Below are 24917 nucleotides of genomic sequence, written 5' to 3'. Positions count from 1 at the left end.
AGAATCTGGAGTCACAGGTGCTGCTTTAAAAATTGGTAGTCGTAGTGCTGGCTATGATTCTAGGACCTTTCCATACCATTAGGTTACATTCAGAAACTCTAGGGACAGCACACAGCCATATTACGCAGGGAGATAAATCAACTCTGACCTCCCCTCATTGAGAAAGGCCATCAGTCTCTTTAACAATCTGAAATAGTCTCAGAAGTGGATCTAACCAACAAAGTCTCATTACCTAATAAATAAATGTGTTAGTATTTAAGGTGCTACAGGGCTGTTTGTTTGTTAGCGATCTAGGCATTGACTTTGGCAATCAGGGTTGTAATATCAGACACAACTTGTTACGGATAGAGCTGCTAAACCCTCCAGATTCAATGTAGATATAATAATCAGGAAAAACAAGCAGAAGCCAAGATTAAGCTCCAACACATGGCTGTGGTTCTTCTTGTCTCTATTTTTAGCTGAGACAGAAGCAGTGCCATATAAATGAAAGCACTGCTAGGATTAACACTTTGTATTATAATGAAGAAATCTGCACTAAAAAGGCCCCTTTGTCTTTCCACCCAATGAGGAAGTGTTCTGGCATGATCTCTTAGCATTCCCTGTAGCTGAGTTTGAATTGTCCAAGGCCCCTTCTTTACTGGAAGCTCACATCCCTATAGTTTTGGTTCCTAAGATCCATTTGTGCAAACAGAGTGGAAATGTAGTATTTCACTGAAATACCCCACAAAGACGAGGAGAGCTTTGCACATGGCTTCAGTAGTGATGCAAAGAGGAGGGGAATTAATGCACAAAGAAGAAAAAAGAAAGAAACAATTAGGTTACATACCATTAGGTTACATTCAGAAACTCTAGGGACAACACACAGCCATATTACGCAGGGAGATAAATCAACTCTGACCTCCCTCATCGAGAAAGGCCATCAGTCTCTTTAACAATCTGAAATAGTCTCAGAAGTGGATCTAACCAACAAAGTCTCATTACCTAATAAATAATTGTGTATAAATAAAGGTGTATGAGTGACCAGTGTGAAAAATTCACCCCCTCCAGGAAAACAAAATCAATAAGCACTCTTGTAGCAATTTAAAGACTAACAAAAGGATTTATTAGGTGATGAGCTTTTGTGGGATAGACCCACTTCTTCAGATCTGGAAAATCTGTTAGAAGCAATGTTGAAAAATCCCCGGCATGGAAGCTGGTAAATGGACAGAAGGTGAGTCTGTCAGCTTCCTGAACATCAGACAGGGAGGTGATGTCATTATGTCAGAACAAGCTGTTATCTCAGCACATGCAGCCTCTACTCTCGGGCCTAGGTGGGCACAGGCCCTTTATTGTAGACAGTGTCTCATTTCCCTTTCCAAGGGGAATATACAATACCAGTAAAAATACATTGCTGTCCTCATACAGCTGTACTGGCAAAGCTCTCCTAGCATAAAATCAGCTGGTTAATCTATTACTATCATGAGGAATCAGCTACATTGAAATGATTCCAGAGAAGGGAATTTTTTATCCTACTCTACTTCCTTACAGGAGGAGGGAAGTTCAAATGGAGACCAGTCAGAGGTGAGTATTCAAGATTACTTTGCTGTCCATCTGTTTTCTATAATCACTCTGGAGGATGAGCTCCCATGATGATGACTAGTTCTGCTCAATAACGATCCAAAGCAATGCAGACTGACCCATGTTCAGTCTCATCATCTGAGCCACACTCCACCAGTTTTTCTTTTTTGGTGGTTTGGATTCTGTAGTGTCTGCACTAGAGTGCTTCTCTTTTAAACCTTCTGAAAGTAGGCTCCACATGACATCCCTCTTGGGATGAGTGCTGAAGCCATCCCTGGAAATCTCACATTGGCACCTTCTTTGCCTTTTTGTCAAATCCACAGTGACAGTGTTCTTAAATCAAAGGTGCAGGGTCACCATCCGAGATTGCAATAGCGTGCAACATATGGAAGAAAATGGGTTAAACACAGAGCAGGCCACATGCAATTCCCCCCAAGGAATTCAGTAACCAATCAAATATGCACGTTTTTGAACAAGTGTCATCAGCTTGAAATATTGTCCTTTGGAATGGCGACAGAAGCATGATGGGGGCGCATGAACGTTTAGCATATCTGGCATGTAAAATCTTTGCAAGTCCAGCTACAAAGTTGCCAGGTGACTACCTGTTCTGTCTGTCAGCTGACACTGTAAATAAGAAGCGGGCAGCATTATCTTCCACAAACAAATATATTTTTCTTACTGATTGTCTGAACAGGAAGTAGGACTGAGTGTAATTGCAGGCAATGGCTTTTATATTGCTTTGGTTCTGAGAGCAATAATGGAATAAAAATATCTATATTTGTAAGTTACACTTTCACATGACTTTCAAATGTAGATAATTTCTAAAACAACATCCCACTCATGTTAGGAACAAGAAAAATGTAGAACCTGGGGGGTTTGCCACTTTTATGAGAAAATATATTTTTTTCAAAATACAAACACATTTTAATGGAAAAGTTTCTTCCCTTTTTTCTGACTCTCAGTGGAAGGAACAAAAACTCAACCAAAACAGTTTCATTTTTGTTATTTGAACTTTCCAACCTCTCTTTAGGAAAAAGTGTTGACCCATCATTTTTTAGAAATTCCCTAAAACACACAATGGTGATTGGGTTGGCCTAGTGACCTTCATTCAGGGAGGTGGTGAATCTACTCCAGGAGCTGTGTGGTGTAGGCTGCATACTGTACAGTGATCCCATTTGGTTTGCAGAGGAGAATATGCAATAATCACAGGAGTGTAGAACAGTGCTGGTGCAGTGTTCCTGGTGCAGAACCAGCTGGCAACGCTATTGACATTTTCATTGTGAGGAATCAGCTACGACGAATTGATATTAGAGAAACGAGTTTTTCACCCTGCTCTGTTTCCTTACAGGAGGCCTCGCGTCCACCTCAACGTCCACCTCCGGTTAGTACTCAAAATTACTTTCCTGTCCATGTGTTTTATATTATCTCTGTACCTGTTAGCCTGCCTGGCTACCTTTTCTTCCTGCCTGGTTCTGCTGGAATAGCCAAGTCACACACAGACAGAGTGAGGGAAAACACAGAGTTAATGAGATTCTGAGTCACACAGGGAGGTCTGTGAATTAATCCAGGTGGTCTTTGCCAATGGTGACTCAATTTGCCTAGTGACCATCAACGGGGGAGGTGGTGAATCTCCCCTAGGAACTATGTGGCATAGTCTGTGTAGTCTACACATGACCCCATTGGACTTACAGAAGAGAACATGCAATGATCACAATAGTGTGCTGGTAGAACAGCTTTGCTAAAGTGTTCCTAGTGCAAAACTGGCTGGTAATGCTATTGTCATTTTCATTGTAAGGAATCAGTTACATTGAATTGATATTGGAGAAACGAGTTTTTCACCCTTCTCTGTTTCCTTACAGAGGGTATTGCGTCCGGCTAAACGTCCACCTCTGGTTAGTACTCAAAATTGCTTTCCTGTCCATGTGTTTTATATTATCTCTGTATCTTAGCCAGCCTGGACCCTGAGCCAGCATTCTGCTGGAAGAGCCAAGACACACACAGAAAGAGTGAAGGAAATACAGAGTGATGGGCTTCCAAGACTCACTGGGATGTCTAAGAATTAATCCAGGTGGTCTTCGCCATTTCATTTCTCCCATTATACAAGCAGACAGTTTATTGAGTGCCTGTGATGTCTGTTCATTGTGACCACTTTCTGATGGAGTGATACGTAACATGTGCTCTGAGTGGCTGGCAATCCTGCTAATCGGTATACCTCAGACAGGATATAACAGTATCACAAAACTGACCTCATCTTTATAAGGGGAGTATAATTCCAGGTGACATAAATTGGTGTTGCTGCAATAAAATCAGTGGGGACAGATGAACAACTGATGACACTCATCTAGAGGTTCATACACACTGAGTGGGCACAGATCCCTATCCGGTATAAATTACACAGAATTCCAAAGGTGTCAATGAGCCAGACTGCAAATGGGTGAAAATCCACATCTCTCTGTTGGAGATAAACCAGAGCAAATGGATGTAGCTGCACTGGAGTCAGAGCAGACGTCAGCAGCTCCGGTGGTGCTGTGCCTGGGTGTGCTGCAAATTCTCTTTGCTTCACAAGTCTCCTACATTGCCCTGATCAGGTTAAGCAATGGAAGCCCATTCCCTTAATGGGCAGGGTTAGCAATTCTAGTAAGTGAGAGATTCCCTGGCTGTCCTTGTTTCTCTCTTGACAGGAAATCAAGCCAAAAAAATAGTCCCATGTTTCAAATTGTGGACTTTCAGGGGTTTCTTTATACCTGGCTATTCACAGTCACTCTATACGTGCCATTCCCTTTTTCTCTGTCCTTGTCAAAAAGTCCCAGCAATGAGATAAGTAAGGTACTATCTATTCTAATGATTTTCTCTGTGAAACATGCACTTAAACTGATTCTTCTTTCTGCCCAATGCTGAACTATTTTGTCACGACCACTTGGAGTCAGAATGGTTGAGTATGAATTGTCTGAGGCCTCATCTATACTGGAAACCCACATCTGTACAGCTTTGATTCCTAAGATAGATTTCTGCAAAAACAGCTGAAATGCCATATTTCACTGAAAAAGCCCACAAAGACACCTGCAGTTTTTCACATAGCTTCGGTAATGAGGAAAGAATCTGGAGCATGAGAGAAATTAGTGGGGAAAAAAGACAAAAAATAGTAAATGTAAGTGCTACCAGTGAGAAAAATTCAGCCCCTCGTGGAAAACTGCTCTGCTAAATCATCCCCAGAAGAGAGGCCATGATACTGACTCTAAGCTGAGCCTGTTGGCTTCCTGATTTTCCAACAGGTGGTGTAATGTCAGAACAAGGCCTCAATCAGCCTGTGAAGCCTCTAGCATGGGGCGATACAGGCTTAGGGACGGCAGCATCAATGTTGCCTCGTTTCGCTTTCAGAGTAGCATAAGTTATCCTGCCAAAAGCAAATTGTACACTGGCAGAACTGTGCTGGCAAAGAGCCCCCAAGCTCGAAATGTTGCCAGTGTGAGGAACCAATTATATTGAACTGATATTGGAGACGGGAGTTGCTTGACTCTCTTCTGTTTTCCTACAGGGTGCCGCGCCTGGACGTGGAAATGGTCCACAAGTGAGTACTCAGAATTACTTGCTCTCCAGTTGTTTTATATTATGTCAGTAACTGTTAGGAAGCCTGAACCCTGAGGCCAGTGGGCTGCTGGAATAGCTCAGACACATGTGGGAAGAGTGGAGCAAAACCCAAACCAATGGGCTTCCCACTCCAATGAAGGCATATAAGGATTACAGTGCCCAGCTAGGGTGAGTGATCCACAGCTTCATTGGGGTCAATGGGCCAGATTCCAAATGGGTGTAAATCAGTATTACTCTATTGGAGTTTATGCTCCAGGCTAAACTGAGGTACATCCACTGGATGCTGGGCAGTGACTAGAAAGGTCAGAGGTGCTGTGCCTGTACCTACTGCGAATTCACTCTCCTTAGAGTCTGTTACCTTGTCCTGACACTTTGAAGAGACCCAAGTTACATCTGGAAGTCAATTCCTTTAAGAGGCAGGGTTTGCAGTTCTACTAAGTGAGCCACCTTGGCAGTCCCGTTGTCTCTCTTCATGCTACCTGATGGGGTAATATACAACATAGGCTGTTACTCACTGGATTCTTCTTAATCTCTGTGTCTGCGAGAACATATAAAAGTAGCACAGATGTGACCTCATCGTAAGAAGGCAGCAGAATTCCAGGTGATATAAATTGGTGTTGTTCTAAAAAATCAGTCGTGGCAGATCTATGATGGGTGACACGCATCTCGAGCTCATACATGGTGCATGGGATCACAATGCCAGCATTTGTAAACTCTTCATAATTCCAGGGACGCCAATGAGCCAGACTCCAAATGGTTGTAAATCCAGATCCCTTTGTTGGAGACAAAGTAGAGTAAACCAAATTAGCTGCACTGGAGTCGGAGCAGTGGCTAGCAGCACCAGTGGTGCTCTGCCTGTGTGTGCTGCAAATTCTCGGAACTTTTAGAGTCTGCTACATTGCCCCGATAATTTTACCAGGTTAGGAAGGAAGCCCCATTCCTGTAACGGGCAGGGTCAGCTATTCTTCTAACAGAGAGGTATGCGTGTTAGACTGTATTCCAATAAAACAAACCAGCGGTCATATAGCACGTTAAAGACTAACAAAATAATTTAAGTGATCAGCTTTTGTGGTATCTCCAGACCTGAGGAAATGGGTCTACCCCACTAAAGCTGATCGCCTAATAAATTATTTTGTTAGTCTTTAAAGTGCTACGTGGCTGCTGGTTTGTTCTATTCTGCTAAGGGAGAGGTCTCTGGCACAATCTATATTTGCCACTCTCTGTCTCTGTCCTTGTCAAAAAGTCCCACCTAAGTGCAACTAGTAAAAATAACAGCAATGAGATGAGTAAGATACTATCTATTATAATACTGATTTTTTCCGTTAAACATGCACTCAAAGGACTACTTCCTTCTGGCCGATAGTGAACTCTTTTGTCACGATTGCTTGGCTTTGGAATAGTTGAGTAGGAATTCTCTGAGGCCTCGTCTATACTGGAAACCCACATCTGTACAGCATTGATTCCTGAGATCCATTTCTGCAAACAGAACTGAAATCTCATATTTCATTGAAAGAGCCCACAAAGACAGTTGTAGTTTTTCACATGCTTCAGTAATGAGGAAAGAATCTGGGGGTCGAGAGTAATTTATGGAAAAAAAAAGGCAAAAAATAATAACTGTAAGTGCTACCAGTGAGAAAAATTCAGCCCCTCGTGGAAAACTGCTCTGCTAAAACATCCCCAGAAGAGAGGCCACGATACTGACTCTAAGATGAGCCTGTTGGCTTCCTGTTTTTCGATCAGGTGGTATAATGTCAGAACAAGGCCTCAATCAGCCTGTGAAGCCTCTAGCATGGGGCTATACGGGCTTAGGGACGGCAGCATCGATGTTGCCTCATTTCGCTTTCAGAGTAGGATAAGTTATCCTGCCAAAAGCAACTTGTACACTGGCAGAACTGTGCTGGCAAAGAGCCCCCAAGCTCGAACTGTTGCCAGTGTGAGGAACCAATTATATTGAACTGATATTGGAGACGGGAGTTGCTTGACTCTCTTCTATTTTCCTACAGGGTGCCGCGCCTGGTGGTGGCAATAGTCCACAAGTGAGTACTCAGAATTACTCGCTCTCCAGTTGTTTTATATTATCTCAGTAACTGTTAGGAAGCCTGAACCCTGAGGGCAGTGGGCTGCTGGAATAGCTCAGACACATGTGGAAAGAGTGGAACAAAACCCAAACCAATGGGCTTCCCACTCCAATGAAGGCATATAATGAGCCAGACTCCAAATGGTTGCAAATCCAGATCCCTTTGTTGGAGACAAAGTAGAGTAAACCAAATTAGCTGCACTGGAGTCGGAGCAGTGGCTAGCAGCACCAGTGGTGCTCTGCCTGTGTGTGCTGCAAATTGTCTGAAATTTTAGAGTCCACTACATTGCCCCGATAATTTTGCGAGGTCAGGAAGAAAGCCCCATTCCTGTTACGGGCAGGGTCAGCTATTCTGCTAACAGAGAGGTAGGCGTGTTCGTCTGTATTCCAATAAAACAAACCAGCGGTCATATAGCACGTTAAAGACTAACAAAATAATTTAAGTGATCAGCTTTTGTGGTTTCTCCAGACCTGAGGAAATGGGTCTACCCCACTAAAGCGGATCGCCTAATAAATTGTTTTGTTAGTCTGTAAAGTGCTACGTGGCTGCTGGTTTGTTCTCTTCTCCTAAGGGAGAGGTCTCTGGCACAATTTATATCTGCCTCTCTCTGTTTCTGTCCTTCTCAAAAAGTCCCACCAAAGTGCAGCTAGTAAAAATAAGCAATGAGATGAGTAAGATACTATCTATTATAATGCTGATTTTTTTCGTTAAACATGCACTCAAAGGACTACTTCCTTCTGGCCGATAGTGAACTCTTTTGTCACGATTGCTTGGCTTTGGAATAGTTGAGTAGGAATTCTCTGAGGCCTCGTCTATACTGGAAACCCACATCTGTACACCATTGATTCCTGAGATCCATTTCTGCAAACAGAACTGAAATCTCATATTTCATTGAAAGAGCCCACAAAGACAGTTGTAGTTTTTCACATGCTTCAGTAATGAGGAAAGAATCTGGGGGTTGAGAGTAATTAATGGGAAAAAAAAGGCAAAAAATAATAAGTGTAAATGCTACCAGTGAGAAAAATTCAGCCCCTCGTGGAAAACTGCCCTGCTAAAACATCCCCAGAAGAGAGGCCATGATACTGACTCTCAGATGAGCCTGTTGGCTTCCTGATTTTCTATCAGGTGGTATAATGTCAGAACAAGGCCTCAATCAGCCTGTGAAGCCTCTAGCGTGGGGCTATACGGGCTTAGGGACGGCAGCATCGATGTTGCCTCATTTCGCTTTCAGAGTAGGATAAGTTATCCTGCCAAAAGCAACTTGTACACTGGCAGAACTGTGCTGGCAAAGAGCCCCCAAGCTCGAACTGTTGCCAGTGTGAGGAACCAATTATATTGAACTGATATTGGAGACGGGAGTTGCTTGACTCTCTTCTATTTTCCTACAGGGTGCCGCGCCTGGTGGTGGCAATAGTCCACAAGTGAGTACTCAGAATTACTCGCTCTCCAGTTGTTTTATATTATCTCAGTAACTGTTAGGAAGCCTGAACCCTGAGGCCAGTGGGCTGCTGGAATAGCTCAGACACATGTGGAAAGAGTGGAACAAAACCCAAACCAATGGGCTTCCCACTCCAATGAAGGCATATAATGAGCCAGACTCCAAATGGTTGCAAATCCAGATCCCTTTGTTGGAGACAAAGTAGAGTAAACCAAATTAGCTGCACTGGAGTCGGAGCAGTGGCTAGCAGCACCAGTGGTGCTCTGCCTGTGTGTGCTGCAAATTGTCTGAAATTTTAGAGTCCACTACATTGCCCCGATAATTTTGCGAGGTCAGGAAGAAAGCCCCATTCCTGTTACGGGCAGGGTCAGCTATTCTGCTAACAGAGAGGTAGGCGTGTTCGTCTGTATTCCAATAAAACAAACCAGCGGTCATATAGCACGTTAAAGACTAACAAAATAATTTAAGTGATCAGCTTTTGTGGTTTCTCCAGACCTGAGGAAATGGGTCTACCCCTCTTAAGCGGATCGCCTAATAAATTGTTTTGTTAGTCTTTAAAGTGCTACGTGGCTGCTGGTTTGTTCTCTTCTCCTAAGGGAGAGGTCTCTGGCACAATTTATATCTGCCTCTCTCTCTTTCTGTCCTTCTCAAAAAGTCCCACCTAAGTGCAGCTAGTAAAAATAAGCAATGAGATGGGTAAGATACTATCTATTATAATGCTGATTTTTTTCGTTAAACATGCACTGAAAGGGCTCCTTCCTTCTGGCCGATAGTGAACTCTTTTGTCACGATTGCTTGGCTTCGGAATAGTTGAGTAGGAATTCTCTGAGGCCTCGTCTATACTGGAAACCCACATCTGTACAGCATTGATTCCTGAGATCCATTTCTGCAAACAGAACTGAAATCTCATATTTCATTGAAAGAGCCCACAAAGACAGTTGTAGTTTTTCATATGCTTCAGTAATGAGGAAAGAATCTGGGCGTTGAGAGTAATTAATGGGAAAAAAAAGGCAAAAATAATAAGTGTAAATGCTACCAGTGAGAAAAATTCAGCCCCTCGTGGAAAACTGCCCTGCTAAAACATCCCCAGAAGAGAGGCCATGATACTGACTCTCAGATGAGCCTGTTGGCTTCCTGATTTTCTATCAGGTGGTATAATGTCAGAACAAGGCCGCAATCAGCCTGTGAAGCCTCTAGCGTGGGGCAATACGGGCTTAGGGACGGCAGCATCGATGTTGCCTCATTTCGCTTTCAGAGTAGGATAAGTTATCCTGCCAAAAGGAACTTGTACACTGGCAGAACTGTGCTGGCAAAGAGCCCCCAAGCTCGAACTGTTGCCAGTGTGAGGAACCAATTATATTGAACTGATATTGGAGACGGGAGTTGCTTGACTCTCTTCTATTTTCCTACAGGGTCCCGCGCCTGGTGGTGGCAACAGTCCACAGGTGAGTACTCAGAATTACTTGCTCTCCAGTTGTTTTATATTATCTCAGTAACTCTGAGGAAGCCTGAACCCTGAGGCCAGTGGGCTGCTGGAATAGCTCAGACACATGTGGGAAGAGTGGAACAAAAGCCAAACCAATGGGCTTCCCACTCCAATGAAGGCATATAAGGATTACAGTGCCCAGCTAGGGTGAGTGATCCACAGCTTCATTGGGGTCAATGGGCCAGATTCCAAATGGGTGTAAATCAGTATTGCTCTATTGGAGTTTATGCTCCAGGCTAAACTGAGGTACATCCACTGGATGCTGGGCAGTGACTAGACAGGTCAGAGGTGCTGTGCCTGTAACTACTGGGAATTCACTCTCCTTAGAGTGTGTTACCTTGTCCTGACACTTTGAAGAGACCCAAGTTACATCTGGAAGTCAATTCCTTTAAGAGGCAGGGTTTGCAGTTCTACTAAGTGAGCCACCTTGGCAGTCCCGTTGTCTCTCTTCATGCTACCTGATGGGGTAATATACAACATAGGCTGTTACTCACTGGATCCTTCTTAATCTCTGTGTCTGCGAGAACATATAAAAGTAGCACAGATGTGACCTCATCGTAAGAAGGCAGCAGAATTCCAGGTGATATAAATTGGTGTTGTTCTAAAAAATCAGTCGTGGCAGATCTACGACGGGTGACACGCATCTCGAGCTCATATATGGTGCATGGGATCACAATGCCAGCATTTGTAAACTCTTCATAATTCCAGGGACGCCAATGAGCCAGACTCCAAATGGTTGTAAATCCAGATCCCTTTGTTGGAGACAAAGTAGAGTAAACCAAATTAGCTGCACTGGAGTCGGAGCAGTGGCTAGCAGCACCAGTGGTGCTCTGCCTGTGTGTGCTGCAAATTCGCGGAACTTTTAGAGTCTGCCAGATTGCCCCGATAATTTTGCCAGGTTAGGAAGGAAGCCCCATTCCTGTAACGGGCAGTGTCAGCTATTCTGCTAACAGAGAGGTAGGCGTGTTCGTCTGTATTCCAATAAAACAAACCAGCGGTCATATAGCACGTTAAAGACTAACAAAATAATTTAAGTGATCAGCTTTTGTGGTTTCTCCAGACCTGAGGAAATGGGTCTACTCCACTTAAACGGATCGCCTAATAAATTATTTTGTTAGTCTTTAAAGTGCTACGTGGCTGCTGGTTTGTTCTATTCTGCTAAGGGAGAGGTCTCTGGCACAATCTATATTTGCCGCTGTCTGTCTCTGTCCTTGTCAAAAAGTCCCACCTAAGTGCAACTAGTAAAAATAACAGCAATGAGATGAGTAAGGTACTATCTATTATAATGATGATTTTTTTTGTGAAACATGCACTCAAAGGGCTCCTCCTTTCTGGCCGATAGTGAATTCTTTTGTCACGATTGCTTGGCTTTGGAATAGTTGAGTAGGAATTCTCTGAGGCCTCGTCTATACTGGAAACCCACATCTGTACAGCATTGATTCCTAAGATCCATTTCTGCAAACAGAACTGAAGTGTGATATTTCATTGAAAGAGCCCAAAAAGACACTTGTAGTTTTTCTCATGCTTCAGTAATGAGGAAAGAATCTGGGGGTCGAGAGTAATTTATGGAAAAAAAAAGGCAAAAAATAATAACTGTAAGTGCTACCAGTGAGAAAAATTCAGCCCCTCGTGGAAAACTGCTCTGCTAAAACATCCCCAGAAGAGAGGCCATGATACTGACTCTAAGATGAGCCTGTTGGCTTCCTGTTTTTCGATCAGGTGGTATAATGTCAGAACAAGGCCTCAATCAGCCTGTGAAGCCTCTAGCGTGGGGCTATACGGGCTTAGGGACGGCAGCATCGATGTTGCCTCATTTCGCTTTCAGAGTAGGATAAGTTATCCTGCCAAAAGCAACTTGTACACTGGCAGAACTGTGCTGGCAAAGAGCCCCCAAGCTCGAACTGTTGCCAGTGTGAGGAACCAATTATATTGAACTGATATTGGAGACGGGAGTTGCTTGACTCTCTTCTATTTTCCTACAGGGTGCCGCGCCTGGTGGTGGCAATAGTCCACAAGTGAGTACTCAGAATTACTCGCTCTCCAGTTGTTTTATATTATCTCAGTAACTGTTAGGAAGCCTGAACCCTGAGGGCAGTGGGCTGCTGGAATACCTCAGACACATGTGGAAAGAGTGGAACAAAACCCAAACCAATGGGCTTCCCACTCCAATGAAGGCATATAATGAGCCAGACTCCAAATGGTTGCAAATCCAGATCCCTTTATTGGAGACAAAGTAGAGTAAACCAAATTAGCTGCACTGGAGTCGGAGCAGTGGCTAGCAGCACCAGTGGTGCTCTGCCTGTGTGTGCTGCAAATTGTCTGAAATTTTAGAGTCCACTACATTGCCCCGATAATTTTGCGAGGTCAGGAAGAAAGCCCCATTCCTGTTATGGGCAGGGTCAGCTATTCTGCTAACAGAGAGGTAGGCGTGTTCGTCTGTATTCCAATAAAACAAACCAGCGGTCATATAGCACGTTAAAGACTAACAAAATAATTTAAGTGATCAGCTTTTGTGGTTTCTCCAGACCTGAGGAAATGGGTCTACCCCACTAAAGCGGATCGCCTAATAAATTGTTTTGTTAGTCTTTAAAGTGCTACGTGGCTGCTGGTTTGTTCTCTTCTCCTAAGGGAGAGGTCTCTGGCACAATTTATATCTGCCTCTCTCTGTTTCTGTCCTTCTCAAAAAGTCCCACCAAAGTGCAGCTAGTAAAAATAAGCAATGAGATGAGTAAGATACTATCTATTACAATGCTGATTTTTTTCGTTAAACATGCACTCAAAGGACTACTTCCTTCTGGCCGATAGTGAACTCTTTTGTCACGATTGCTTGGCTTTGGAATAGTTGAGTAGGAATTCTCTGAGGCCTCGTCTATACTGGAAACCCACATCTGTACAGCATTGATTCCTGAGATCCATTTCTGCAAACAGAACTGAAATCTCATATTTCATTGAAAGAGCCCACAAAGACAGTTGTAGTTTTTCACATGCTTCAGTAATGAGGAAAGAATCTTGGGGTTGAGAGTAATTAATGGGAAAAAAAAGGCAAAAAATAATAAGTGTAAATGCTACCAGTGAGAAAAATTCAGCCCCTCGTGGAAAACTGCCCTGCTAAAACATCCCCAGAAGAGAGGCCACGATACTGACTCTCAGATGAGCCTGTTGGCTTCCTGATTTTCTATCAGGTGGTATAATGTCAGAACAAGGCCTCAATCAGCCTGTGAAGCCTCTAGCGTGGGGCTATACGGGCTTAGGGACGGCAGCATCGATGTTGCCTCATTTCGCTTTCAGAGTAGGATAAGTTATCCTGCCAAAAGCAACTTGTACACTGGCAGAACTGTGCTGGCAAAGAGCCCCCAAGCTCGAACTGTTGCCAGTGTGAGGAACCAATTATATTGAACTGATATTGGAGACGGGAGTTGCTTGACTCTCTTCTATTTTCCTACAGGGTGCCGCGCCTGGTGGTGGCAATAGTCCACAAGTGAGTACTCAGAATTACTCGCTCTCCAGTTGTTTTATATTATCTCAGTAACTGTTAGGAAGCCTGAACCCTGAGGCCAGTGGGCTGCTGGAATAGCTCAGACACATGTGGAAAGAGTGGAACAAAACCCAAACCAATGGGCTTCCCACTCCAATGAAGGCATATAATGAGCCAGACTCCAAATGGTTGCAAATCCAGATCCCTTTGTTGGAGACAAAGTAGAGTAAACCAAATTAGCTGCACTGGAGTCGGAGCAGTGGCTAGCAGCACCAGTGGTGCTCTGCCTGTGTGTGCTGCAAATTGTCTGAAATTTTAGAGTCCACTACATTGCCCCGATAATTTTGCGAGGTCAGGAAGAAAGCCCCATTCCTGTTACGGGCAGGGTCAGCTATTCTGCTAACAGAGAGGTAGGCGTGTTCGTCTGTATTCCAATAAAACAAACCAGCGGTCATATAGCACGTTAAAGACTAACAAAATAATTTAAGTGATCAGCTTTTGTGGTTTCTCCAGACCTGAGGAAATGGGTCTACCCCACTAAAGCGGATCGCCTAATAAATTGTTTTGTTAGTCTGTAAAGTGCTACGTGGCTGCTGGTTTGTTCTCTTCTCCTAAGGGAGAGGTCTCTGGCACAATTTATATCTGCCTCTCTCTGTTTCTGTCCTTCTCAAAAAGTCCCACCAAAGTGCAGCTAGTAAAAATAAGCAATGAGATGAGTAAGATACTATCTATTATAATGCTGATTTTTTTCGTTAAACATGCACTCAAAGGGCTCCTTCCTTCTGGCCGATAGTGAACTCTTTTGTCACGATTGCTTGGCTTCGGAATAGTTGAGTAGGAATTCTCTGAGGCCTCGTCTATACTGGAAACCCACATCTGTACAGCATTGATTCCTGAGATCCATTTCTGCAAACAGAACTGAAATCTCATATTTCATTGAAAGAGCCCACAAAGACAGTTGTAGTTTTTCACATGCTTCAGTAATGAGGAAAGAATCTGGGGGTTGAGAGTAATTAATGGGAAAAAAAAGGCAAAAATAATAAGTGTAAATGCTACCAGTGAGAAAAATTCAGCCCCTCGTGGAAAACTGCCCTGCTAAAACATCCCCAGAAGAGAGGCCATGATACTGACTCTCAGATGAGCCTGTTGGCTTCCTGATTTTCTATCAGGTGGTATAATGTCAGAACAAGGCCGCAATCAGCCTGTGAAGCCTCTAGCGTGGGGCAATACGGGCTTAGGGACGGCAGCATCGATGTTGCCTCATTTCGCTTTCAGAGTAGGATAAGTTATCCTGCCAAAAGGAACTTGTACACTGGCAGAACTGTGCTGGCAAAGAGCCCCCAAGCTCGAACTGTTGCCAGTGTGAGGAACCAATTATATTGAACTGATATTGGAGACGGGAGTTGCTTGACTCTCTTTTATTTTCCTACAGGGTCCCGCGCCTGGTGGTGGCAACAGTCCACAGGTGAGTACTCAGAATTACTTGCTCTCCAGTTGTTTTATATTATCTCAGTAACTCTGAGGAAGCCTGAACCCTGAGGCCAGTGGGCTGCTGGAATAGCTCAGACACATGTGGGAAGAGTGGAACAAAAGCCAAACCAATGGGCTTCCCACTCCAATGAAGGCATATAAGGATTACAGTGCCCAGCTAGGGTGAGTGATCCACAGCTTCATTGGGGTCAATGGGCCAGATTCCAAATGGGTGTAAATCAGTATTGCTCTATTGGAGTTTATGCTCCAGGCTAAACTGAGGTACATCCACTGGATGCTGGGCAGTGACTAGACAGGTCAGAGGTGCTGTGCCTGTAACTACTGGGAATTCACTCTCCTTAGAGTGTGTTACCTTGTCCTGACACTTTGAAGAGACCCAAGTTACATCTGGAAGTCAATTCCTTTAAGAGGCAGGGTTTGCAGTTCTACTAAGTGAGCCACCTTGGCAGTCCCGTTGTCTCTCTTCATGCTACCTGATGGGGTAATATACAACATAGGCTGTTACTCACTGGATCCTTCTTAATCTCTGTGTCTGCGAGAACATATAAAAGTAGCACAGATGTGACCTCATCGTAAGAAGGCAGCAGAATTCCAGGTGATATAAATTGGTGTTGTTCTAAAAAATCAGTAGTGGCAGATCTACGACGGGTGACACGCATCTCGAGCTCATATATGGTGCATGGGATCACAATGCCAGCATTTGTAAACTCTTCATAATTCCAGGGACGCCAATGAGCCAGACTCCAAATGGTTGTAAATCCAGATCCCTTTGTTGGAGACAAAGTAGAGTAAACCAAATTAGCTGCACTGGAGTCGGAGCAGTGGCTAGCAGCACCAGTGGTGCTCTGCCTGTGTGTGCTGCAAATTTGCGGAACTTTTAGAGTCTGCCAGATTGCCCCGATAATTTTGCCAGGTTAGGAAGGAAGCCCCATTCCTGTAACGGGCAGTGTCAGCTATTCTGCTAACAGAGAGGTAGGCGTGTTCGTCTGTATTCCAATAAAACAAACCAGCGGTCATATAGCACGTTAAAGACTAACAAAATAATTTAAGTGATCAGCTTTTGTGGTTTCTCCAGACCTGAGGAAATGGGTCTACCCCACTTAAGCGGATCGCCTAATAAATTATTTTGTTAGTCTTTAAAGTGCTACGTGGCTGCTGGTTTGTTCTATTCTGCTAAGGGAGAGGTCTCTGGCACAATCTATATTTGCCGCTCTCTGTCTCTGTCCTTGTCAAAAAGTCCCACCTAAGTGCAACTAGTAAAAATAACAGCAATGAGATGAGTAAGGTATTATCTATTATAATGATGATTTTTTTTGTGAAACATGCACTCAAAGGGCTCCTCCTTTCTGGCCGATAGTGAATTCTTTTGTCACGATTGCTTGGCTTTGGAATAGTTGAGTAGGAATTCTCTGAGGCCTCGTCTATACTGGAAACCCACATCTGTACAGCATTGATTCCTAAGATCCATTTCTGCAAACAGAACTGAAGTGTGATATTTCATTGAAAGAGCCCAAAAAGACACTTGTAGTTTTTCTCATGCTTCAGTAATGAGGAAAGAATCTGGGGGTCGAGAGTAATTTATGGAAAAAAAAAGGCAAAAAATAATAACTGTAAGTGCTACCAGTGAGAAAAATTCAGCCCCTCGTGGAAAACTGCTCTGCTAAAACATCCCCAGAAGAGAGGCCACGATACTGACTCTAAGATGAGCCTGTTGGCTTCCTGTTTTTCGATCAGGTGGTATAATGTCAGAACAAGGCCTCAATCAGCCTGTGAAGCCTCTAGCGTGGGGCTATACGGGCTTAGGGACGGCAGCATCGATGTTGCCTCATTTCGCTTTCAGAGTAGGATAAGTTATCCTGCCAAAAGCAACTTGTACACTGGCAGAACTGTGCTGGCAAAGAGCCCCCAAGCTCGAACTGTTGCCAGTGTGAGGAACCAATTATATTGAACTGATATTGGAGACGGGAGTTGCTTGACTCTCTTCTATTTTCCTACAGGGTGCCGCGCCTAGTGGTGGCAATAGTCCACAAGTGAGTACTCAGAATTACTCGCTCTCCAGTTGTTTTATATTATCTCAGTAACTGTTAGGAAGCCTGAACCCTGAGGGCAGTGGGCTGCTGGAATAGCTCAGACACATGTGGAAAGAGTGGAACAAAACCCAAACCAATGGGCTTCCCACTCCAATGAAGGCATATAATGAGCCAGACTCCAAATGGTTGCAAATCCAGATCCCTTTGTTGGAGACAAAGTAGAGTAAACCAAATTAGCTGCACTGGAGTCGGAGCAGTGGCTAGCAGCACCAGTGGTGCTCTGCCTGTGTGTGCTGCAAATTGTCTGAAATTTTAGAGTCCACTACATTGCCCCGATAATTTTGCGAGGTCAGGAAGAAAGCCCCATTCCTCTAACGGGCAGTGTCAGCTATTCTGCTAACAGAGAGGTAGGCGTGTTCGTCTGTATTCCAATAAAACAAACCAGCGGTCATATAGCACGTTAAAGACTAACAAAATAATTTAAGTGATCAGCTTTTGTGGTTTCTCCAGACCTGAGGAAATGGGTCTACCCCACTAAAGCAGATCACCTAATAAATTGTTTTGTTAGTCTTTAAAGTGCTACGTGGCTGCTGGTTTGTTCTCTTCTCCTAAGGGAGAGGTCTCTGGCACAATTTATATCTGCCTCTCTCTGTTTCTGTCCTTCTCAAAAAGTCCCACCTAAGTGCAGCTAGTAAAAATAAGCAATGAGATGAGTAAGATACTATCTATTATAATGCTGATTTTTTTCGTTAAACATGCACTCAAAGACTACTTCCTTCTGGCCGATAGTGAACTCTTTTGTCACGATTGCTTGGCTTTGGAATAGTTGAGTAGGAATTCTCTGAGGCCTCGTCTATACTGGAAACCCACATCTGTACAGCATTGATTCCTGAGATCCATTTCTGCAAACAGAACTGAAATCTCATATTTCATTGAAAGAGCCCACAAAGACAGTTGTAGTTTTTCACATGCTTCAGTAATGAGGAAAGAATCTGGGGGTTGAGAGTAATTAATGGGAAAAAAAAGGCAAAAATAATAAGTGTAAATGCTACCGGTGAGAAAAATTCAGCCCCTCGTGGAAAACTGCCCTGCTAAAACATCCCCAGAAGAGAGGGCATGATACTGACTCTCAGATGAGCCTGTTGGCTTCCTGATTTTCTATCAGCTGGTATAATGTCAGAACAAGGCCGCAATCAGCCTGTGAAGCCTCTAGCGTGGGGCAATACGGGCTTAGGGACGGCAGCATCGATGTTGCCTCATTTCGCTTTCAGAGTAGGATAAGTTATCCTGCCAAAAGCAACTTGTACACTGGCAGAACTGTGCTGGCAAAGAGCCCCCAAGCTCGAACTGTTGCCAGTGTGAGGAACCAATTATATTGAACTGATATTGGAGACGGGAGTTGCTTGACTCTCTTCTATTTTCCTACAGGGTCCCGCGCCTGGTGGTGGCAACAGTCCACAGGTGAGTACTCAGAATTACTTGCTCTCCAGTTGTTTTATATTATCTCAGTAACTCTGAGGAAGCCTGAACCCTGAGGCCAGTGGGCTGCTGGAATAGCTCAGACACATGTGGGAAGAGTGGAACAAAACCCAAACCAATGGGCTTCCCACTCCAATGAAGGCATATAAGGATTACAGTGCCCAGCTAGGGTGAGTGATCCACAGCTTCATTGGGGTCAATGGGCCAGATTCCAAATGGGTGTAAATCAGTATTGCTCTATTGGAGTTTATGCTCCAGGCTAAACTGAGGTACATCCACTGGATGCTGGGCAGTGACTAGACAGGTCAGAGGTGCTGTGCCTGTAACTACTGGGAATTCACTCTCCTTAGAGTGTGTTACCTTGTCCTGACACTTTGAAGAGACCCAAGTTACATCTGGAAGTCAATTCCTTTAAGAGGCAGGGTTTGCAGTTCTACTAAGTGAGCCACCTTGGCAGTCCCGTTGTCTCTCTTCATGCTACCTGATGGGGTAATATACAACATAGGCTGTTACTCACTGGATCCTTCTTAATCTCTGTGTCTGCGAGAACATATAAAAGTAGCACAGATGTGACCTCATCGTAAGAAGGCAGCAGAATTCCAGGTGATATAAATTGGTGTTGTTCTAAAAAATCAGTAGTGGCAGATCTACGACGGGTGACACGCATCTCGAGCTCATATATGGTGCATGGGATCACAATGCCAGCATTTGTAAACTCTTCATAATTCCAGGGACGCCAATGAGCCAGACTCCAAATGGTTGTAAATCCAGATCCCTTTGTTGGAGACAAAGTAGAGTAAACCAAATTAGCTGCACTGGAGTCGGAGCAGTGGCTAGCAGCACCAGTGGTGCTCTGCCTGTGTGTGCTGCAAATTCTCTAAACTTTTAGAGTCTGCCAGATTGCCCCGATAATTTTGCCAGGTTAGGAAGGAAGCCCCATTCCTGTAACGGGCAGTGTCAGCTATTCTGCTAACAGAGAGGTAGGCGTGTTCGTCTGTATTCCAATAAAACAAACCAGCGGTCATAAAGCACGTTAAAGACTAACAAAATAATTTAAGTGATCAGCTTTTGTGGTTTCTCCAGACCTGAGGAAATGGGTCTACCCCACTAAAGCGGATCGCCTAATAAATTGTTTTGTTAGTCTTTAAAGTGCTACGTGGCTGCTGGTTTGTTCTCTTCTCCTAAGGGAGAGGTCTCTGGCACAATCTATATTTGCCGCTCTCTGTCTCTGTCCTTGTCAAAAAGTCCCACCTAAGTGCAACTAGTAAAAATAACAGCAATGAGATGAGTAAGGTACTATCTATTATAATGATGATTTTTTTTGTGAAACATGCACTCAAAGGGCTCCTCCTTTCTGGCCGATAGTGAATTCTTTTGTCACGATTGCTTGGCTTTGGAATAGTTGAGTAGGAATTCTCTGAGGCCTCGTCTATACTGGAAACCCACATCTGTACACCATTGATTCCTGAGATCCATTTCTGCAAACAGAACTGAAATCTCATATTTCATTGAAAGAGCCCACAAAGACAGTTGTAGTTTTTCACATGCTTCAGTAATGAGGAAAGAATCTGGGGGTTGAGAGTAATTAATGGGAAAAAAAAGGCAAAAAATAATAAGTGTAAATGCTACCAGTGAGAAAATTCAGCCCCTCGTGGAAAACTGCCCTGCTAAAACATCCCCAGAAGAGAGGGCATGATACTGACTCTAAGATGAGCCTGTTGGCTTCCTGATTTTCTATCAGGTGGTATAATGTCAGAACAAGGCCTCAATCAGCCTGTGAAGCCTCTAGCATGGGGCTATACGGGCTTAGGGACGGCAGCATCGATGTTGCCTCATTTCGCTTTCAGAGTAGGACAAGTTATCCTGCCAAAAGCAACTTGTACACTGGCAGAACTGTGCTGGCAAAGAACCCCCAAGCTCGAACTGTTGCCAGTGTGAGGAACCAATTATATTGAACTGATATTGGAGACGGGAGTTGCTTGACTCTCTTCTATTTTCCTACAGGGTGCCGCGCCTGGAGGTGGAAATCGTCCACAGGTGAGTACTCAGAATTACTTGCTCTCCAGTTGTTTTATATTATCTCAGTAACTCTGAGGAAGCCTGAACCCTGAGGCCAGTGGGCTGCTGGAATAGCTCAGACACATGTGGGAAGAGTGGAACAAAACCCAAACCAATGGGCTTCCCACTCCAATGAAGGCATATAAGGATTACAGTGCCCAGCTGGGGTGAGTGATCCACAGCTTCATTGGGGTCAATGGGCCAGATTCCAAATGGGTGTAAATCAGTATTGCTCTATTGGAGTTTATGCTCCAGGCTAAACTGAGGTACATCCACTGGATGCTGGGCAGTGACTAGACAGGTCAGAGGTGCTGTGCCTGTAACTACTGGGAATTCACTCTCCTTAGAGTGTGTTACCTTGTCCTGACACTTTGAAGAGACCCAAGTTACATCTGGAAGTCAATTCCTTTAAGAGGCAGGGCTTGCAGTTCTACTAAGTGAGCCACCTTGGCAGTCCCATTGTCTCTCTTCATGCTACCTGATGGGGTAATATACAACATAGGCTGTTACTCACTGGATTCTTCTTAATCTCTGTGTCTGCGAGAACATATAAAAGTAGCACAGATGTGACCTCATCGTAAGAAGGCAGCAGAATTCCAGGTGATATAAATTGGTGTTGTTCTAAAAAATCAGTCGTGGCAGATCTACGACGGGTGACACGCATCTCGAGCTCATATATGGTGCATGGGATCACAATGCCAGCATTTGTAAACTCTTCATAATTCCAGGGACGCCAATGAGCCAGACTCCAAATGGTTGTAAATCCAGATCCCTTTGTTGGAGACAAAGTAGAGTAAACCAAATTAGCTGCACTGGAGTCGGAGCAGTGGCTAGCAGCACCAGTGGTGCTCTGCCTGTGTGTGCTGCAAATTCGCGGAATTTTTAGAGTCTGCCAGATTGCCCCGATAATTTTGCCAGGTTAGGAAGGAAGCCCCATTCCTGTAACGGGCAGTGTCAGCTACTCTGCTAACAGAGAGGTCGGCGTGTTAGTCTGTATTCCAATAAAACAAACCAGCGGTCATATAGCACGTTAAAGACTAACAAAATAATTTAAGTGATCAGCTTTTGTGGTATCTCCAGACCTGAGGAAATGGGTCTACCCCACTAAACCGGATCGCCTAATAAATTCTTTTGTTAGTCTTTAAAGTGCTACGTGGCTGCTGGTTTGTTCTCTTCTCCTGAGGGAGAGGTCTCTGGCACAATTTATATCTGCCTCTCTCTCTTTCTGTCCTTCTCAAAAAGTCCCACCAAAGTGCAGCTAGTAAAAATAAGCAATGAGATGGGTAAGATACTATCTATTATAATGCTGATTTTTTTCGTTAAACATGCACTCAAAGGGCTCCTTCCTTCTGGCCGATAGTGAACTCTTTTGTCACGATTGCTTGGCTTTGGAATAGTTGAGTAGGAATTCTCTGAGGCCTCGTCTATACTGGAAACCCACATCTGTACACCATTGATTCCTGAGATCCATTTCTGCAAACAGAACTGAAATCTCATATTTCATTGAAAGAGCCCACAAAGACAGTTGTAGTTTTTCTCATGCTTCAGTAATGAGGAAAGAATCTGGGAGTTGAGAGTAATTAATGGAAAAAAAAAGGCAAAAAATAATAAGTGTAAATGCTACCAGTGAGAAAATTCAGCCCCTCGTGGAAAACTGCCCTGCTAAAACATCCCCAGAAGAGAGGCCATGATACTGACTCTAAGATGAGCCTGTTGGCTTCCTGATTTTCTATCAGGTGGTATAATGTCAGAACAAGGTTTCAATCAGCCTGTGAAGCCTCTAGCGTGGGGCTATACGGGCTTAGGGACGGCAGCATCGATGTTGCCTCATTTCGCTTTCAGAGTAGCATAAGTTATCCTGCCAAAAGCAACTTGTACACTGGCAGAACTGTGCTGGCAAAGAGCCCCCAAGCTCGAACTGTTGCCAGTGTGAGGAACCAATTATATTGAACTGATATTGGAGACGGGAGTTGCTTGACTCTCTTCTATTTTCCTACAGCGTGCCGCGCCTGGTGGTGGCAATAGTCCACAGGTGAGTACTCAGAATTACTTGCTCTCCAGTTGTTTTATATTATCTCAGTAACTCTGAGGAAGCCTGAACCCTGAGGCCAGTGGGCTGCTGGAATAGCTCAGACACATGTGGGAAGAGTGGAACAAAACCCAAACCAATGGGCTTCCCACTCCAATGAAGGCATATAAGGATTACAGTGCCCAGCTGGGGTGAGTGATCCACAGCTTCATTGGGGTCAAAGGGCCAGATTCCAAATGGGTGTAAATCAGTATTGCTCTATTGGAGTTTATGCTCCAGGCTAAACTGAGGTACATCCACTGGATGCTGGGCAGTGACTAGACAGGTCAGAGGTGCTGTGCCTGTAACTACTGGGAATTCACTCTCCTTAGAGTGTGTTACCTTGTCCTGACACTTTGAAGAGACCCAAGTTACATCTGGAAGTCAATTCCTTTAAGAGGCAGGGTTTGCAGTTCTACTAAGTGAGCCACCTTGGCACTCCCATTGTCTCTCTTCATGCTACCTGATTGGGTAATATACAACATAGGCTGTTACTCACTGGATTCTTCTTAATCTCTGTGTCTGCGAGAACATATAAAAGTAGCACAGATGTGACCTCATCGTAAGAAGGCAGCAGAATTCCAGGTGATATAAATTGGTGTTGTTCTAAAAAATCAGTCGTGGCAGATCTACGACGGGTGACACGCATCTCGAGCTCATATATGGTGCATGGGATCACAATGCCAGCATTTGTAAACTCTTCATAATTCCAGGGACGCCAATGAGCCAGACTCCAAATGGTTGTAAATCCAGATCCCTTTGTTGGAGACAAAGTAGAGTAAACCAAATTAGCTGCACTGGAGTCGGAGCAGTGGCTAGCAGCACCAGTGGTGCTCTGCCTGTGTGTGCTGCAAATTCGCGGAACTTTTAGAGTCTGCCAGATTGCCCCGATAATTTTGCCAGGTTAGGAAGGAAGCCCCATTCCTGTAATGGGCAGTGTCAGCTATTCTGCTAACAGAGAGGTAGGCGTGTTCGTCTGTATTCCAATAAAACAAACCAGCGGTCATATAGCACGTTAAAGACTAACAAAATAATTTAAGTGATCAGCTTTTGTGGTATCTCCAGACCTGAGGAAATGGGTCTACCCCACTAAAGCGGATCGCCTAATAAATTGTTTTGTTAGTCTTTAAAGTGCTACGTGGCTGCTGGTTTGTTCTCTTCTCCTGAGGGAGAGGTCTCTGGCACAATTTATATCTGCCTCTCTCTGTTTCTGTCCTTCTCAAAAAGTCCCACCTAAGTGCAGCTAGTAAAGATAAGCAATGAGATGAGTAAGATACTATCTACTATAATGCTGATTTTTTTTTTTAAACATGCACTCAAAGGGCTCCTTCCTTCTGGCCGATAGTGAACTCTTTTGTCACGATTGCTTGGCTTTGGAATAGTTGAGTAGGAATTCTCTGAGGCCTCGTCTATACTGGAAACCCACATCTGTACACCATTGATTCCTGAGATCCATTTCTGCAAACAGAACTGAAATCTCATATTTCATTGAAAGAGCCCACAAAGACAGTTGCAGTTTTTCACATGCTTCAGTAATGAGGAAAGAATCTGGGGGTTGAGAGTAATTAATGGAAAAAAAAAGGCAAAAAATAATAAGTGTCAATGCTACCAGTGAGAAAAATTCAGCCCCTCGTGGAAAACTGCCCTGCTAAAACATCCCCAGAAGAGAGGCCATGATACTGACTCTAAGATGAGCCTGTTGGCTTCCTGATTTTCTATCAGGTGGTATAATGTCAGAATAAGGTTTCAATCAGCCTGTGAAGCCTCTAGCTTGGGGCTATACGGGCTTAGGGACGGCAGCATTGATGTTGCCTCATTTCGCTTTCAGAGTAGGACAAGTTATCCTGCCAAAAGCAACTTGTACACTGGCAGAACTGTGCTGGCAAAGAGCCCCCAAGCTCGAACTGTTGCCAGTGTGAGGAACCAATTATATTGAACTGATATTGGAGACGGGAGTTGCTTGACTCTCTTCTATTTTCCTACAGGGTGCCGCGCCTGGAGGTGGAAATCGTCCACAGGTGAGTACTCAGAATTACTTGCTCTCCAGTTGTTTTATATTATCTCAGTAACTCTGAGGAAGCCTGAACCCTGAGGCCAGTGGGCTGCTGGAATGGCTCAGACACATGTGGGAAGAGTGGAACAAAACCCAAACCAATGGGCTTCCCACTC

At 44.2% G+C, this 24917-nt stretch overlaps 1 protein-coding gene across 45 annotated transcripts in view; it reads left to right on the top strand.

Annotated features, from left to right (window-relative positions):
- The window catches only part of LOC142003716 (uncharacterized), a 59227-nt gene that overhangs the window by 7805 nt on the left and 26505 nt on the right, over positions 1-24917 (top strand). For 17 of the 45 annotated variants that reach the window (XM_074980923.1, XM_074980910.1, XM_074980912.1 and 14 more), the window contains exons 4-18: positions 1528-1560; positions 2906-2938; positions 3417-3449; positions 5093-5125; positions 7149-7181; positions 8612-8644; positions 10074-10106; positions 12130-12162; positions 13593-13625; positions 15055-15087; positions 17111-17143; positions 18572-18604; positions 20627-20659; positions 22680-22712; positions 24734-24766. In XM_074980923.1, coding sequence (XP_074837024.1) covers positions 1544-1560; positions 2906-2938; positions 3417-3449; positions 5093-5125; positions 7149-7181; positions 8612-8644; positions 10074-10106; positions 12130-12162; positions 13593-13625; positions 15055-15087; positions 17111-17143; positions 18572-18604; positions 20627-20659; positions 22680-22712; positions 24734-24766 — 479 coding nt within the window. In that variant the 5' untranslated portion in view covers positions 1528-1543. The remainder of the gene's footprint in view (positions 1-1527; positions 1561-2905; positions 2939-3416; positions 3450-5092; positions 5126-7148; positions 7182-8611; positions 8645-10073; positions 10107-12129; positions 12163-13592; positions 13626-15054; positions 15088-17110; positions 17144-18571; positions 18605-20626; positions 20660-22679; positions 22713-24733; positions 24767-24917) is intronic. The other 28 variants (XM_074980935.1, XM_074980924.1, XM_074980904.1 and 25 more) reach the window with 22 other exon arrangements.

Source organism: Carettochelys insculpta, chromosome 30 (assembly GCF_033958435.1).
Source record: "Carettochelys insculpta isolate YL-2023 chromosome 30, ASM3395843v1, whole genome shotgun sequence".
Taxonomy (NCBI): domain Eukaryota; kingdom Metazoa; phylum Chordata; order Testudines; family Carettochelyidae; genus Carettochelys; species Carettochelys insculpta.
Note: the sequence above shows the minus strand (reverse complement) of the source record. Positions and strands in the feature narration are given on the sequence as shown.